The sequence below is a fragment of the Mesoplodon densirostris genome, chromosome 7 (genome assembly GCF_025265405.1).
Source record: "Mesoplodon densirostris isolate mMesDen1 chromosome 7, mMesDen1 primary haplotype, whole genome shotgun sequence".
NCBI lineage: Eukaryota > Metazoa > Chordata > Mammalia > Artiodactyla > Ziphiidae > Mesoplodon > Mesoplodon densirostris.
In genome coordinates, this window is record NC_082667.1 from 106831625 (window position 1) to 106849756 (window position 18132).

The 18132-nt window shown below is 52.2% G+C and overlaps 1 protein-coding gene across 4 annotated transcripts in view; it reads left to right on the forward strand.

The window, feature by feature from the left end:
* NCAM1 (neural cell adhesion molecule 1) overlaps positions 1–14354 on the forward strand; it is a 327998-nt gene extending 313644 nt beyond the window's left edge. For 2 of the 4 annotated variants that reach the window (XM_060105674.1, XM_060105675.1), the window contains exons 16-18: positions 8965–9172; positions 10360–10476; positions 13715–14354. In XM_060105674.1, the coding sequence (XP_059961657.1) occupies positions 8965–9172; positions 10360–10476; positions 13715–13835 (446 nt within the window). In that variant the 3' untranslated portion in view covers positions 13836–14354. Of the gene's footprint in view, positions 1–207; positions 289–1775; positions 4130–8964; positions 9173–10359; positions 10477–13714 lie in introns of those variants that run through there. The other 2 variants (XM_060105673.1, XM_060105676.1) reach the window with 2 other exon arrangements.
* The last annotated feature ends 3778 nt before the right edge of the window (positions 14355–18132 follow it).

Here is an 18132-nt window from a genome sequence, read left to right on the forward strand (position 1 = left end):
ATATGCCAACCACAGGCAGGAGAGGTGGGCATAGAACATACAGTTGCAGCCTGGTGGAGGGGTCCCCGTAAACGCTCTGCAGTGTCCAAGTATGGTAGGAAGATGCTCCAACCTCCCAGTGGCCTTCGTCTGGCTTCCATTGTGCCTGTCCTGTCTAGAGTGCTTGCCCCCAGCTCTCAGCTCAGTGATCACTATTGCTCTTTCCAGAGGGAGAGAGGCCAGCAAGGACATGGGCTACCGTGACACAGGGCTGTGTGTGTGGAAGTGCGTTGGTCGAGCAGCAACAAAGTAAGATCAGTGTGTGCTTCCTGATGGTTGGCTGTGCATGAGTGTGTGTGTGTCTGATAGATGTGTGCGGGCCCCCAGGGAGTCGGCGGCCATAGATGAGAAGTGTCTGTGGTCCTCCCCTCTGCACTGACAGGGAGGCCCCTTAGCATAGGCTAAGATGGGTGTCTCTCTGCAGGCACTGGTCACGTGGTCAGTGATGAAGCCAAGGCATCTGGTTGTGGCTGTAAACAGTGTTCTCCTCACTGCTCTCCTCATAGCCTGTCCAAATAGAGGTGGCCCTCCCTATTGTCTGCCCCCTCTTTCTCTGCGTTCTTGGGTCAGTTTTTCCCTGAAATTGACAGTCTGGTGGGAGTGTCCAGATCTGCTCGGCTTTTATGGGGCACTTAGGTGATGGGGGAGTGAGAAGCCTTGAGTGATTCTTTTGCAGTGAGACAGATTTCTACTGGTATCTATTTCCTCGGGTGAGACTTCGTAGGTGGTGATTCCAACACACTGCGTTCCCAGGCTGGGTACTGCCAGCGGCATCAGCTTCTGGGGTTGGAGAAGTTGGGGCCACTGTGTGTCAGATACAGAAATTCTGGGAAGACCCGTCCCCCGAGTCCTGCCCACCGGAGTTGTCAGAGTCCTTCTGGCTAATCTCCCAGGCTCCCAGTTAAAGGGGAGGGTTGGAGGGGCCACTCACCTCCCCAAGAGGGCTTCGGGCTCTACTGCATAGATTTTAGAAGGAGGTTTCTTGGTTGGACTTCTCTGGGACCTGCGAATAAAACCTCTGAATTACGAGATGTATGTTCACGGTGGAATTCTGTGGTCAGTGGGTGGTGGAGGTGAGAGGTGTAGAACTAGATTCTCTTTAAGAGCACTGTGGGTGGGGGGATTGTACAATAGGAAGAAGAGTCCAATGTATTGCTGAAAAGGTGGCCCCCATCCTTGCATACAGTTTGCTGCACATACTGCAGTGATCAGATGCAGCTCTCCCCCAACGTGTAAAACGCTCTAGAGGCTAGAAGGCTGTGGGGAGACGCCTGACTGCATCTTAGAGACCTCCCCTTATCAAAGGTAACACTTTCCTAATCAGACTCTTGTATTTGCCTGTGGAGGCTTCTGTTCTCTCACTTTAATTTCATTTGCTCGCTGACCCCTAACCCCTGAATTCACCCCGCTGTGCTGCTTCTGGCCTTGCTGAGCTTCGGAACTGCCCTTATGGTGATAACGCGGCACTGAACTCTTCTCTAACCTTTGTCAGTTTAATTTACAAAGTTGAATTAACCTTTGATTCCTGCATTTTCTATATTTGACCTATTTTTTTTTCTTTTTATCTATTTTTTTTTCTCTGTTTCTGTCTCTTCCTTCTCTTTCCTCCTTCCCCCTGCCCTGCCTGTGTCTGTCGTCACACATATCACCTTGGACGTCACTGGGACATCCCCACGGCCACATTTGTTTTTAAACAACCACATTCTCTCTGGGGACCCATTGCTTGGCACCTGCAGCAACCTTGGGAGGCTCCACCACGTCCCCCACCTTTGTCTCATTGCTTTTCTCTGCAGTGACTCTTCTCTTGCTCTGTTAGGAACTTGAATGCCAAAACACTAAGTTTGCCTAAAAGCCCAGTTCCTATGAGGATGACCAGTGTCCCCTTTGGAAGAACCTGTCAGGACTGTCTTGACCACAGCACCACGCTCTCTGTGGAAGAGGAAGGTTTGGCAATTGGAAAAAGCTGGACCTCCAGACTTACTACCCTTCACAGATACTTTTGTGCCACTTCATAAGGAGTTTGCCCCCTTTTTCACAGCAGTATAAAAATGTTTGGGAGGTCTTCACTTTAAACTCTCTCTATATATATATGAAAAAAAAAAACCAACAGAAACCATTACACTAGGCTTACAGAAAAGTTTCTTCACATCTGCTACTGGTTGCATTTTTGGTTCTTACCTGAAAATGATGTAGCAGAGAAGGATTTCTAAGCACTCTCTAAAGCTTGCCTCAGATATTGAAATCACCCCGTGTCCCCGTTGTAACCCTGTGCTCCTCTGCTGTCCTTCAATAAGTAGCTGGCTTCGCTTGCATTTCAGTGCCCCTGGTAAGTCCACTGCTATTCACCGGAGCATTTTGCTGGCATGATGGGCAAAGTAAGTCACCCTGTTGCCCATGCAGCGGAAGAACTCGGATTTGTTGAGTATTTTCTGGGGCTGATCCAACATCCTGGGAGGCGCTTTGGTCCTGGTAGTATAACCAGAACCCGACGCTGGCTCTGTGAACAGGGCCAACCTAGGATGTGCCCAGCACCTACGGGCTCTGGAAGGTGCATGTCTCCCAGTCAGGGTGATACCGGCTGCATGGCTACAGATCAGCCACAGACCTCGTGTCTTGGCAGATGTGGCCCAACGGTGACCCACGTTATCGCGTAAGCATCAGTCCCCCAGGTTGGAAGCATCCGCTGTGAGCCTGGCACGAGTCGCGCCCCCTCCCTACACGTGCTCAGTAGAGCGCAAGGCAGGGCCAGCCCGGAGTGCCCATACGTTGGAACCCAGCCAGCCTGTCATACTGCCCGAGTGCCCCGACCCCCTGTCGGCCAGTGGCTTCAATGACATTTTAAAAATTCTGGTGGAAGCCAGCTGCCCCTCTGCTGTTGGGGGTACCCCCCGACACGCCCAGGAGAGGAGGTGAGGTGTGTTTGTTAAAGTTCCCCGTAGAGACTCGGGCGAATCCTGCTCAGTGGCGTCAGTGTCTGAGCTCGGGGGTACCTTCTCTTGAATAAAAACTGCCCCCTCCGTTGTGGTCACATATCATTCCACATATCTCATCTCTGAGCATCTCCACAGAAGTTTGATTTGTGTTCATTTTGGTTTCTTTACTTTTTGGTTCTGTTGTTAGTTTTTAATGTTCAAAGACGAGCCTTTCTCTTTGGGAATCCAAATGATCCTGTGGTCTGCAGGGCAGAGCTGCCCGTGTCAGTGGGCACAGGCCCGTGTCCCCAGCACTGGCAGTTTAGAGGGTCAGGTACACACACCAGAGGCCACAGGCTACCCACCAGCTCAGCCAGGCAGCGCCTCTCGCCCTAGTCCCATTGGCCTCCAGCCCCGCCATGAACCTCTCCGCCGGGATCCCCGATCTCCCGTCCCACCATGGCAGCAGGAGCAGACACGATGCTTAGGCACAAGACAGAGTATCAAGAAGAGGCCCATGGTGCCTCCGGGCCCGGCATAGAATCCCAGGGCCATTAGGAAGGCAAAGGAGGGAGAGATGGTCCTCACGCAGGTCACCCATCACTGTCCCCTGACTCCCGGCAGGCTCTTGGTATCATCTTCGGCAGAAGTTGCATATTCACCCAGGAGGGCCCACCTCAGAGGTCTGCCCCACCCTGGTCCCAGTGCCATAGGCAAGGGCCTATGTCTGTGTTTCTGAAGATCTGGCCCAGAGTGTGGGGAGGCCTGACATCCATGACCCTGTCCCCTCAGCTCATTCTGGGCCAGGCAGGCCTCAGCTGAAGCAACTTTGGGGTCATTGCATTGGCCCCATTCGGATAGGCCCGTGGTTTGTAAGGGATGCCCTTCGGGAGACAGCATTGAGGCATGCCCGCCCCCACTGGCCACTGAGTTCTCTCATGGTGGCTGCAACCCTCAGCCCCGCCGGGAACCCCTAAGACAGGCCCTGAAGGAGGGCACGCTCGCTGCCCCGCTCAGCCGCCCTGCCCCCGCACCCTGTCTCAGTGCTGCCCACCACTCTCGACACGCCACAGGGCTTCTCTGCTTCTTTTTTGGAATATTTATACGGCAGGTTTGGATGACGCTTTTCTACTAATAAGAATGCTAACATTCTTGTGTAGATAATCAGCGAGGCCTTGATGAAGTTTACACCTTTGCATTATTAAAGGAAATAACAGTTCATGTGAACTCACCAGCGTGTTTGGATTTTATTTGATAGTTGTGTATCCTACAAAGTGCCAAAATCCCTTTGCCTCCACCTCACAGGTACCTGGATTACTCTGATTGCCCCAGAGAGCCCTTTAAATTGGACCCCAGACTCGTAGCTTGCTGAGTGGAGTTCTAGCCAAAGGAATCGCTTTCCCTTCCTCATGAGGAGTGACGCAGTTTTCTCAGCTCTCCTAAGAGCTGCTGTGGGTCACCGCCTCCTTGGACTTTCCCCAGCAGACAGGGCGAGGGGAAAGTGCCTTTGCAGAGCCAGAAGGTGGTCACCTTGGGATCAGGGGCACACTCTGGGCCACCAGAACCACAACTCTGTTGCAAGTTCTCCCGATTGCACGGCTCCCTTCACGACTTCCTATCAGAGGCTTCTCAGAGTGACGTGGTGACAGAGAGAATCTAAGAGAAGGGTCTCATTGGCAAGCCCTATTCTGTTTATAATCACACTTAGTTGGATGCCTCCTGAAAGCCCCAAGACCAGCCGTCTATTCAGCAGGAACAAGCAGACGAGTGAACCAGAACCTCAGCTTAATGGTTCCGAGAGTCGGAGGCTGGAGGGGGCACTTCTGCACTGATGTCCCGTGACACAGTGACTTGGGCCCCCTCAACTGCAAGGTGGGAGATGTCTTCCCATTTTGAGGCATTTATGAGCATAGGCACTTGTCGGTCTCAGTCTTGGGCAAGCCAGGTGTTCAGTGCCAACACCTCCCAGACCAGGAACCACAGAGGATGGGCAGCCCCAGCTTCATAGCCCTACCGTTCAGCACAGCGCTAAGCCCAGAGGTTGTGGAGGAACTGCTCCCAAGAAGCACTCTATGTATGCAGGTGTGCAGGTGGGGTAGCCAGGAGAGGTCAGGGGAAGGTCATGCAAAGATAGACCCCAAAGTTGTTTTCTTTTCCTTTTGTAAAATGTTAAGCAGGATGCAGGAGATAACCTTTGTCCTTCTAGTTTCCTGGACTAAACAATTCTGTAACAGTCACCAAGAGGTAATGACTGTTGGCTTGACTTGGATACCCTTTCATGTGCATCCGGTGTTCCCTTTATTTACAGTTTTTTGTAAAAGCTTCACACATCCTTTCTCCAGCTTGAGGGGTACCTCGCTTCCTCTGGAAGTCTAGACTCTTCATGGTGAACTGGGTGGTCCCTTGGGGATAAGTCTTTGCTCTCTCTCCACCCATCAAGTACATCAGTTAGGTCAGGGCCACCAGGTTGGACTGCACAGCTCATCCTTGGGTGGGGAGTCATAGGAACAGCTGTTATTCATTGTAATGTAGGCAGAAAACTTAGAAACAGTGGTCCTCAAAGTCTGGGGTGCATAAGAATCACTGGGGTGCTCCATCAAATTCTGAGCCTCACCCCCAGAGATTCTGACTTGATAGAATGGGGAAACCCCAGAATCTGAATGCTTAACAAAGCACCCCAGGAATTCTGCTGCAGGTGGAGAAACATTATGCTAAAAGGTATTTATTTTTCAACTAAAGATAAAATCATAAGAATCAATGAATAAAGATGGGACCTACCAACTGTCTTGCAGGAAAAGGTCCTGCTCGGTACACACTGTGGAGGACATGGACGTTAGGGAATCTGTACCCTGTGCTGGGGACTGTAGGACATCTAACATGCAATGACAGGCTCTTAGAGTTGAAGAGGACCTGAAGACATCTTCTATCCTAGGCTCTGCCCAGTGCAGGAACCTCATCCAGAGCATTACGGTATCCCGGCCAAGGGATTTTCCAGCCTCTGCTTGAACGCCTCTGGCAACAGGGAACTCTTCCAAGGCAGCTCACACCACACTTAAATAGCTCTTTGTGTGTTAGTCCTGTCTCATGTGAGCTCAGGTTTGCCTCCTAACCCCATAGTTGCCATCCACTAGGGACACTGAATAAGACTACTTCCTTCTCATGACACACGTTTAAGTATTTGGAGACAGTGTTCTCATCTCCAAGGCTAAATACTGTTCCTTTGTTCAACAAATATCCTTTGAACATTTCTTATAAGTTGGGTTGTCCTAGATGCTGGGGAGACAAGAGACAGACAGGGTACCTGCCAGGATATTCTAGAGGGCGGGGCAGCCAGATAAAAAGCATGTCAATGAACAGAAAATGGCAGGTAGTAGTAAGAAGAGAATAAAACAGGGTAATGTGGTAGGTACTGGGTAGACGTGCCTGAGTAGATAAGAGATCGGGGCAGGGGAGGGGGGAACCTCTGCAAGAAGGTGACATTTGAGCTGAACCTGAAGGAAAACAAAGAGCCACCACAGGGTGACGGGGCTGGAGGGTTCCAGGCAAGGCATCAGCCAGGTACTATGACAGGAACGGGTTGGGTGTGGTGAGCAGATAGAATGGAGTCCCTCCCGGCTAGAGCACAGGGATGGGAGGCAGGCCTCAGTGCCCTGAGTTATGATGGACAGAGGAGTGGGAGAGTCCACAGCACGTGTAGCACCTTTTAGACCAAGGGCAAGAATTTGAATTTTATATCAAATGAGAGAGAAGACCATTGCCCTACCTTCTGTTTTATATCAGTCTCGTTGCCCTCCTGGCCCTTGGAGGTGTTGGCCTTGGCCTTCAGAGCAGTGCAGCCCTCTGATGGGTCTGCTGAGGCCAGAGCACAGGTGGATAATGGCTGCTTCTCCCACATGGAGCAGCTTTGCAGTGGCTTGTTTTTCTTCCTTAGAGACCTGACTAGTTCCCTAAAACCATATTTATGTGTAAACCTCAAAACATGGTGTTAGTGCCTTTGAGTCCAAAAATACAGACATTCTTTCCCCACAAAAGTACCTTAGGCTCCTTCTGCAGGAAGGAGACACTTAACACCTATTGGGTATGGGTGTCAGGTGGCCTCCAGCCCTGAGTCATGGGATGGGAAGGAAGCCCAAGGCCGTATTTCTTCCCTGTTCAGGGAAGCAGCTTTGGTATTCTGAAGACAAGGAAGGCCTGCATGTCTTTCTTTGCTTTTGTGTGTGGATGTGTGAGCACCACGGGGAAGCAGAGTGGACGGTGTGCTACTAGGGAGATGACCGGCTCTAGCTGACCGCAGGGACCTGTGGCCGGTTTCCTGCTGCCAAAGCCCAGAGACAGAGTGGCCAGAGCTGGGTCCTCTGAGCATGGAGCCCGTTGCCAGACTCAGGTCTTCCTGGGGAACAGGCTGTGTCTTCAGTGTGGGGTTGAAAGGGACCAGTGGGGGAGCCTGAGGAGGGGCTGGGAAGCAAAAACAAGGTCCCAAGGAGCCAAAAATATTCAAGATCCTAGGAGGCTCCTCCTGCGCAGGCTCAGCTGAGCCCTGGGTGCCAGGAATTAGGTTGTGAGTGGTCGTCTCTTATGTGCTGGCCAGTGGCCTATACCCTGCATCGAAGTTAGAAATCAGGGCCATCAGAATAGGACAGCAGTTGAAGGAGCCCCGCCACGCCTGAGCAGGGCCCCTGGGACACAACAGAGGGCCTCCCAGGAGCACAGACCACATGGAGACAGAGTGTGTGGCCCATCTGTGTCACCTTGGGTTACCTGTTCTTTCGATTATTTGGCACGTGATGTGGCCAGAGGCCCCTGGGCCTGGCCCAGACTCAGCAAAGGCCCAGTGAGACCCAGGTTGTGTTGGCCACAGTTCCTGCCTCCAGTCAACAGGCCTGGGTGGCCCAAGTGGGCCCGGAGGACACAGGAAGCTTCAGACAAGGTCTGGTGGTACGATGGGGCTGCCTCTTCTGGAACCCTGTCCTCCCAGAAGAAGAAAAATGAAGCAGGGTACCCACTTTTCAACCTGGGGTCATGGTTTCCACACTGGCTTCCACAGAGCTCCGCATGGGTCCTTGCTTCCCCCAGCACAGCCTTCCGCATCCCAGATGCTGGTGGGAATCACCAAGTGGTCAGGGGTCCACCGCAGGCACCTAGCACCAAGGACCCCAGCCGAGCCTGGGGTCCTCCTGTGATACCATCAGTAGCCCAGGGCCCCCAGGGGATTCTGGATGGACACCAGGGAGTAAGACACAGAGGTTGACTCATTCAAGTGGGTCCAGCTAGAGCGGGGATGCTGGGTGCTGCTCAAAGGTGAGAATGTGTGTCCGTCTGTGGTGGGCACGTGTCCTGTGTGAGTGAGCCTGTCGTGGGTGGGTGCATCTCTGGGTGAGTCGGCTGGGTTTCCTGAAATCTGATCCAAGCGTGCCTGGCTCCCAGATGGTGAGTATTCCCAGACCTTCCACCTTGCCCTCTGGGCCTAGCGAGGCCCCCGTATCTCCAGAGTAAGTGAGCTTCATTCGTCTTCCTGCTGCAATGAAGAAGGATATGGTCCAAAGTCGGGATCCTCCGGAGCGGCGCCTAAAGAGGGGGAAGGAAGCACGGAGGTGCACGGGGCATCTTGTGCCTGACGTCACCACAAGCCCAAAGGAAGCCTGGGAACCCTCTGTCGCCCCATCTGGGACCCTGTCCCTGGCAGCTCCCAGGGCTCACAGGGAGACCAGCTGAGTGTGGGTTGAGAGCAGGGATGGAGACACATTGCCCAGTCTCCTCCTGACTTGTGGGTGCCTTGTGCCCTTGTCCCCTGGTCTGTGAAAGGAGGCTGCCATCCCTCCCTCCTGAAGATAGAAAGAGATCCTGTTGTCTCAACACTTGGGGGTAGAAAGGCCCCAGGGACCGTGTCACTCTGAACACAGATGCCACAGCCGTCCTGTGAGCTGTACTCCACCCCCAGGGCTGTTGCTCGGCAGGTCCAGGTCTGCATCTCAGTGTACTAACCAACACCATCCCTCTCTCCCTCCCCCCCAAGCCAACGGCAGCCCCACCTCAGGCCTGAGCACGGGCGCCATCGTGGGCATCCTCGTCGTCACCTTCGTCCTGCTCCTGGTGGCCGTGGACGTCACCTGCTACTTCCTGAACAAGTGTGGCCTGCTCATGTGCATCGCCGTCAACCTGTGCGGAAAAGCCGGGCCTGGAGCCAAGGGCAAGGACATGGAGGAGGGCAAAGCCGCCTTCTCGTGAGTGCAGACCCGCCCGCTGCTGCGGCGCGCTAGATTCTGCCCCGGCCTGGGGCCCAGCAAGGGAGCCACCTTAGCTTCCCCACTGGAAACCCCGAGGAGAGCAGAACATTAGAGAACTGCCTCTCAAAGCATGGTCTTCAGGGGTACCTGTTTAAAAAGCAGAGAGCTGGACCCAACCCCACATCTAGAATCGCATAGATGTTTGAAATCCCTCCATAGCTCAAAATGAGGGGAGTTGTCAGAGCTAAGCCTGAAGGGGAACTACCATGGAGGGGTCAGCATTTGGGAGACACACTTGCCTTGCTGCCGTTCACGCATCCATCATTCAACAAATATTTATGGCGCAGCCGCTACGGGCACGGCACCATCCCCAGGTGTTAGGGGACAGCAGTGAACAAAGCAGATGAAAATACCTGTCCTCCTGGAGGACGATCCAGCATCCTCCTGCAGGATGTGCTCCAGCATCTCTGGAGAAACAGATCCTGAGCCAAATAGCAGGAACCTTCACAGACTGTCACTGGGTGGGGCTGAGGTGGAGCAAGGCGAGAAGGGACGGAGCAAGGAAATAAGTTGTTAGCACCACCCCATGCCAGGCACTGTATATACACACACATACATCATATACTTATACATGTAGGTACATGCATATACACATACGTATACGTGTTTTACTTACATATACATATAGCTATACTTATACATGTATGTACTTACATATACGTATACACTTATACATACATCGATACTTACACATATTTACACATACGTACACGTATACTTATATATACATCATATACTTACCCGTGTTCGTACTTACGTATACATATACACATATGTGTACGTACTTACGTGTATACAAATATAGATGACTTGAGCACTGGACTGTGCCAGGCACTGTGCTAAGCACTTTATATCCATAACTCAGTTAATGTTCATAACGTCTAGGCAAGGTAGAAACTGTTATTTGCCCCATTTTCCAGGTGAGGAAACAGAGGTATGAGTGAGCAGGTCACACAGCTAGCAAGAGCGGGGGCTGAGATGCCGCACTTGACTCTGGTTCTGGATCCCAACCCCCGCCCCCAGCCTCGAGCGAGGCGCAGGTTCCTGAGCTGTAGCTGGCTTCCCTGGGAGCCCCCTGCATCCCCCAACTCCCTGGGATGGAACCAGCAGAGCTGTCTCCACAGGAAAGATGAGTCCAAGGAGCCCATCGTGGAGGTGCGAACTGAGGAGGAGCGGACCCCAAACCACGACGGAGGGAAACACACAGAGCCCAACGAGACCACGCCACTGACGGAGCCCGAGTACGTGGGCGGGTCGGGCTGCCACCTCCTCGGCAGAGTCTCACAGCCACCACATCACCCTACGCACAGCTCCATGCTTCCCACCCACGGCCCCCCGCCGAGCATGGCAGGCCAGGATTCTGGAGTGCTGGGCCAGGAACGCCTGACCCCACTCTCTCCCTAGAGAGGAGGCATTCTTGATTCTACCTGGGTGGCTGTGGATGCCTTAAAGGCTCCATGCATACATGGGATCCCTAGACTCTGTGCCCAGGTCACACACACATTCTGGAAATGGCTTACAGAGACAAAACTTCATTGAGAGAGGCTGAGCTTAGCAGATTCTGTTTAGGGTTTCCAAGAATTCTAGGGTTTTCTGCCTTCTTCCTAGAAGGGCAAGGGAAGCTCGGGCCCTGGTAAAAGCTCCCTAGTTCTCCTGGTCTCAGAAGCCTTGGGGACCCTCGGTCAGAAGCCACATCCCGCTGTGATGGTAATGACCACGTGGGTATCGTGGGTCCTGTGGGTTTGAAGGAAATGGAGTTGAATGGAAGCACAAAATCTCTGGACCACCCACAGCCCTGAGGGATCACGCGGAACCCTCTTCGTCTCCGGGGCAGGTGGGCCCAATTCCCCAGGGACCTATGTATGATGCCTGCGGTGGTGGACGCTGAGCTCCAGCTGGCCTCTCCCTGAGTCGAGATGCAGGCAGGGGTCCGAAAGGGCCGCCAGGACTGTAGGGAAGGGAGCCCCGTGCAGATCGGGAGGGGAGTCAGCAGGGAGGAAGGCTACAGGCCCTGTTAGACTGCCGAGTTCTCTGTTGTCTCCTGTGTCCTCTTCTGCCCGCCTGGGCGTGTGCTTCCTCTCGCGTCCTCCTCTCTCTGTGGGCCTGTGTCCATGCCTGTGCGTCCCTGCATGCCAGCCCCCGGCCCCCGCCTTGGCCTCCGCCCTTCCCGGCTTCTCTGTCCGTCTCAGCTTCATCGTCTATCTCTTCTACTTCCTGTCCTCCCCACAGGCTACCTGCTGACACCACAGCCACTGTGGAGGACATGCTGCCTTCTGTCACCACCGTCACCGCTAACTCTGACACTATCACCGAAACCTTTGCCACTGCTCAGAACAGCCCCACCAGTGAGACCACCACCCTCACCTCCAGTATCGCCCCCCTGGCCACGGCCACCCCTGATTCAAACTCTGTGCCCGCCGGCCAGGCCACCCCTTCCAAGGGGCCCGGCGTCGCCGCCACCTCCCCGCCCCCAGCCTCAGCCCCCAAGGTCGCCCCCCTCGTTGACCTGAGCGACACCCCGACCTCAGCCCCCGCCGCCAGCAGCCTGTCCTCTAACGTCCTGGCAAACCAGGGGGGTGTGCTTAGCCCCAGCGCCCCTGCCAGTGCGGGCGAGGCCCCCAAGGCCCCTCCGGCCAGCAAGCCGGTCCCCCCCCCAGCCGGGGCAGCCGGTCCCCTAGCAGTGGCACCGACGACCCCCACCCCAGAAGCCCCCCAGGCCAAGCAGGAGGCTCCCGGCACCAAAGGTCCGGACCCTGAGCCCACCCAGCCCGGCGCCGCGAAGAGCCCGGCCGAGGCGGCCAGGGCCCTCGCCAGCCCGAAGAGCGAGGCGGCCTCCATCAGCACCACAAACCCTGCCCAGGGCGAGGACTTTAAAATGGACGAAGGGAACTTCAAGACCCCAGATATTGACCTTGCAAAGGATGTTTTTGCAGCCCTGGGCTCTCCTGCTCCCGCGGCTGGGGCCAGTGGACAAGCCCCTGAGCTTGCTCCTTCCACTGCCGACGGCTCTGTTCCTCCTGCACCAGCCAAGACCGAGTACGGCCTCTCTCTGTCCATTGTCGTCGGGTGGTGTCCCGTGGTGGTGGTGTGCGTCTGTACCGTGTCCTCCCTGTTAGATGTGTCTTCAGCCTACTCCAGAGCTTCTCGGAGGCGACTGTCAGCCAGGGGCTGGGCCGAGGAAGAGAGCGGGGACAGGCAGCAGGCCCGGCAGGCAGCCGCCTGCTGACTAATTAGGCCACGTTAATTAGGTTTTATCCTCATCGTCCTAGCAGTGGTGTCTGTGGTCCCTGGAGGAGCCTTTGCATTCGGGCCACTGATGAGCATAGCTTGGGAAGTGAGCTAAGGAGGTCAAGGTGCCCTGATCGGCGACCCTGGGGCCCACAGACAGTGTGTCATCCAGGGCAACGCCGAGTCCCCACCAGAATGGCACGGGTATTCGGGAAGTAAAGAGGCAGACCCTGAGGCTCGTGTGGGGAGAGGATCTGTGTGGTCCAGAAGGCCCCGTCACACTCCACCCGACACACCTACCCACCCACCCTTGCTTCTCCTGCCCTTGAGGGACGGGGAGGACGCAGAGCTGCCAAGCACTGAATGACTGCTGGGTCTTCCAGGTTCAAGGCCAGGTCCTTCAGCTTACAGGTTTCTTCAGTGTGAGGCCACAATGCAGGGGCATCAGCTGGGGCTGGGGTCTGAGTCTGCTCTGGTGCGTCCTTAAGCCAGATTCTCACTCTTGGGACTGATAGAGGCAGAGGCAGACAGAGGTTTTTATAGAGGCTCCTGTGGCTGCTCCCAGATAAGCAGAGGTGCTGCCCCCAAGAGCAGCAAGGGGATCCTCACCAGGAGCCCCGAATCGGTCAGAAAATAAAAGGACAGCCCCGCCCACTCAACCCCACTCAGCTCCCCTGCAGCCCGGCAGCCCACTCTGGCCTCCCACCAGACTCCCATGGAAAGCTGCCTCAGTAACAAAGAGCATTTTCTTACCGTGCCCTGGCAAGCCATAGAGGCACCGCCAGGAAAGGCAGAGCACAGGGGGGTGGGGGTGAGGCCAGGCAAGCGCAGGTGGTTTGCAGAAGGCCCCCTGGAATCAGTACCAGGGAGCCCAACATACATGGTTTATACCAAGCTGGGCTGCTGCAGCCATGCAGGGTGAGGAAAAGGCTGCACCTGTACCACCCCAGGTAAAGCTGGAGCCCCTGGCATCAGATTAGGGCCGGAAGGGCCCCTTCCGCTGATTCAGTGGCTCTCCACTTTGGCTGCAAGTTAGAACCACTTGGGTGCTTTTAAAAGTCACCACATTCAGACCAATTAAATCAGGATTTCTGGGGACACGGCCCAGGCATCAGTGATTTTTAGAGACTCCAGGTGATCCTGACGTGCAGCTGAGTTTGGAGACCAGTGCTCTAACTGGAGCCCCCTTTGAGGAACTGGCCAGAGGGTGCGTTACTGTGGTCTCAGTGCTGTTTTCCCGATTCTCCGCAGGAAGGGTCCTGTAGAAGCAAAGCCGGAGTGCCAGGAGACAGAAACGAAGCCAGCGCCAGCCGAAGTCAAGACGGTCCCCAACGATGCCACACAAACAAAGGAGAACGAGAGCAAAGCATGATGGGTGACGAGACACCAGCAAAGATCAAAATAAAAAGTGACACAACAGCTTCACCAGAGCATCTCCAATATCTCATACACACACACACACACACACACACACACACACACACACACATCTCATTCCTCTAGTGTCTTTTGCCTTTAAAAAAAAAAAACTAAGCAGATCAACGTGGGATCTCCTTTTTGTAGATTTATAGAAAGGGTTCCTTTGTTGCGCACTCACTTGTAAGAAAATGAGACAAAAAGGTGAAACCCACAGCCAAACTAGGACTCTCCATTCCCTGAAACCATTTAAAAATCAAACAAAAGGACCCCAAATTAAGAATCTAGGAAGCTCAGAAAAATAAAAAATCTAGGTTCAGGAAGACCGCACTTGGCGTTGCCCAACTGGCACAGACCAGGTTCAGAGAAATACTTCCAGACACTAAGACTAACCGAATGAACAAAGTCCAAGTTTATTTTTATACTTTCAGTCGAGTTTGAACTCTGTAAAACCTCATAAATAAGTTATAATTTCTGTTCACTTTGTATTTGTTCAGTATGCAAAGTGTGTCGCCCTTTCTAGCTGAATTCAATTCCCACATAGACTCTTGTTTTGTAGGAAGAATGCCAAATTGCAGCTTCTGGGGGTAGATCTCAATTTGCAGTATTCGGATTTCTTTTCCTTTCCTTTTCTTTTTCCTTCTTTTTTTTTACCTTTCTGCCAACTTTGCTTTCCAGTGTTTACAAGTTGACAAATGTTTGACTTCAGTTGTGTTTCAATGTCCATGTAAAATAGCTGCCTTTTTTTTAAGTTACAAGTACTGCTTAGGGGTGTAGGATCATCACAGGACAGCTTCACAAAATCTGATTGTTTACAGTGGCTCTTCCCCCCTTTCTGATTTGAAATTTTTGCCTGTGTGCGACTCAGGTGAAAATCCATCTCGTTCTGGAATGGTTTTGCTTTCGGGTTTTCAGTTCTTTTTTGTTTCCTAGGGGGTTAGACCACTTCTGATTAGCTACCACCTGCCTGTATCTGTGAAAAGGATCTGCTCCCCAGGCATCCCTGTCCTTCCTTTTGAAGGACTCTTAGGCTTTGTTGAATGAAGCAGAGAAGATTGTATAGTTGGGGCTGGTCTTGGTGAACACACATTTTTACCCCAAACATCCCCTTTTTTGTAGAAAGCCAAATAAAATATATACGTACGATTTCCTTTTGAGCCCAGAATCTAGATTTGAGCGGAAGAGCATGTGTGCTTCAGGGAATTAGTGTCTTTTTTTGGAAGTCTGTTGAAGTAAAATAACATCGGCCTTCTGTTCACTTAGGCAGCGTTTGTAGAAACAAAAGAGAGAAAAAAAAAAAAAAAAAAACCAACCTGCTGTCTGGAGTCATAACACAACTTTCCTGGATTGGAAACCAAGTGGGGGAAAGAAAAATACAGAAACTTTAAGGGGGATGGGAGGGGGGAGAAGGGAAAAGCCAGCCCTTTGTATAGAAATTTTGCTTTTTTTTCCTCATTCTACTTTAGAACTGCAAGCTTGTGCACTGTGGATGCGTGAATATTTTAGTGTGAAACGTGTTTTTGTCATAGTATTGAAATAAAACTTCAACATAGTTTGGTTGTGGAAGGTATAGCAGATAGTTCAGAAAAAAATATTCAGGAAACAAAAATAAATCTTAAAAGGAATTGAAGCCTTTAAACAAAGAAAATGAAGTAAAAGCGATTGTGGTAATGAAGATGATGCTAAGTCAACAGAAATCAGCACTCTGCAGGTACCTTTCGCAAGGTACAAAACAGCAAGAGGTTAGAGTAGCAAGACTTCCCCTGAGTCTGTTCTGTGGGCCACACTCCCCAGTGTTCTGACACTTCTGCAGACTAATCAGTGGCGCTATGCTAGATAATCATAATCAAACTGTGAAAAATAATGGTCTTGTCATTTGCTCAATGTGGGGTTATTTTGCATTTTCTCAGCTCCTGGGGATGGAAATGGAGGCTCCCAGTCTACACAGCTCTGGCCCTTTGATGTTAGGGCTTGCACCAATCTATGGTTCGAATGCACAGGCCCTCGGGAACAAGTCAGGTGAAGACAGTTGTTAGAGCACACAGAGTACACAGCAGATGGGAGCTCCTGGGCGTCTGAGACAGACGGGGAGGACCCAGTGGGGAGTGGTAGGCTCTTCCGGTTCCCCAGGTTGTCAGTGGAATCAGTTCCTTATCTTGTGATGTTAACGGCTTTGACTACCTAGGCCAAGCCCACACTATACCTCGTCAAGACTGTGCATCTCACTCCAAGGGGTTGTGGTCAAATAAACTGATTTGGGGTTCCGGTGGTTAGGAAGAGAAAGAGGTATGGTCAACCCTCAGATAACCTGGCCCAGGGCAGCTGACTCCCCTGCCCCCTCCCTAAACCCTGGCTCTGCCATTGGCTGGAACCCAAAACTCTGCCAACCTTTTGTTTTGCCTCTCTCCCATCGTACATAGATTTGTCTCTGCATGCGTGAGCTTTCTTTTCTTTAAAAAAAAGAAAAAGAAACAGAGCAATGCTTTCTTTAAAATCAAAGAGGGAGTCACTTTATTTTCAAGACGTTCTATCTTTTATGTTAAAGGATAAAAGCTTATAGTTTTCCTTTTTTGAATTTTTTGAAGGAGGGATCACTCTACCAGTTTCCAGTGGCTATGTGTCTATATGTGTATGTGCCATACATACGTATTCACATAAATACCGGCATGGCCAGGTTCTGCTGGAGGGGCACTCAAGTGCCATGCACGGGGCCTCGGAACCCTGAAGGGCCGTAGTATCTATAGTGCAGCTTTGAAGTGGAACGCTACTTTCACACTTTTCTATGGAGCCTTCCAAGTCCCAGGTTTTCACTGTAGGCTGTCTGTCTGGATGGTGGTTATCAGATATCCATTAACATCTCTACCCAGCATTCCCGACTTCGGGGGCCTTCTCTCTTGTTACAAACTTTTTACCAAGTGAAACATCGATACCACCTTTGTTTCCATTCTCACTGGTGTAAATACTGAGTACTAACTGAGAATTTTGACTTTGCATTCTGTCAGAATACTTGTGTTCAATAAAAATTGAAAGAAAAAAAAAGCTATTATGGTCCAAACTGGGATTTATTTCAAATCTGTGGAAGTCTGGCATGTGAATCAAATGTGGAAATGCCTCTGGTATTTTTTTTTTTTTACCTCATTTAAACCCAGGGTCTTGAGTTCATGTTGCCTGAATGATAGTTTTTAGTCTTTTCTCTCAGGTTGATAGAGGAGTCCTCGTCGAGAAGGGCCAGGCGTCAGATTCAGAAAGACTGCGTTCAAATCCTGGTTCTGCCACTTCCCTGTTGACCTTGGAAGAGTTACCTAATCTCCTCCAGACTCAGTTTCCTCTTCTGACAAACAGGAAATACCAAGCTGTTAGAGTTGGGGTGCTGGGTAATGAATGAAGCAGCGTATAGGAAAGCCGTGGCACATAGTAGGTGCTCAACGAATGGGAGTACAGCTGTTGCCTCCCTAGTGTGTGATAACATCAAACCCACCTGGAATAACGGTACACCTGAGCTCCCAGGCGCCAACGCCGAGGTGGATGCATGAGGCTATTCTAGAATACGTGATCCCCCTCATTACTTTGTCCTCCCGCTCAGCACGTGGAACCTTAATTCAACCCCTGGGATTTACTGAAACCTCTGATCTAGACAGAGAGTGAAGAAAACTTTGCCTCAGCTTAGAATTCTCTTGCACACGCTGCTGTCTGGCTGTGTTGGGAAGAAGCAGCCAGTAGAGTTAGGATCATCTATTAGACTATGGACTCAGGAGTTCCTGGGGAAGAGGCCAGGATGAGGGTGAGGCAAGCAAGGAGCTCAGGGAGCAAAATGTAACTCCTTCTCAGGGCCAACCCTGCACCTGCACGAATCTGAGTGACACCATCTTTCGGGTCTATGGCCCTTGCCCTGGTTTCAGCCTGGGTCAGTGGAGCCTTCTCCTGGGGTGGTATCTGCAGCCACTCCCAGAGTTTGTCCTTTCACCGGCCCTAGGGCCTGTTTAAACGGCACAGAACGACATGCATCTGTGTGACTGCCTGTGCCACGGATTTCCAGCTGCATATGGCGGGGTGAGGGGGCTCTAAGAGCACATGGCTTTTCAAGATTTGGATAACCCTCTCCATTGATCCATGAGGGCTTGCTTCCAGAGCCTTCCTCCTTCAGGCTAGTCTCCTCTCTGATTCACTAAGTATGTCTTGAGTGTCTCAAGGTGCTCCAAGAGACAGCAGTGAGCAAAACACTCTCTGGTGGAATGTTTGTTCAGCATGGGGCT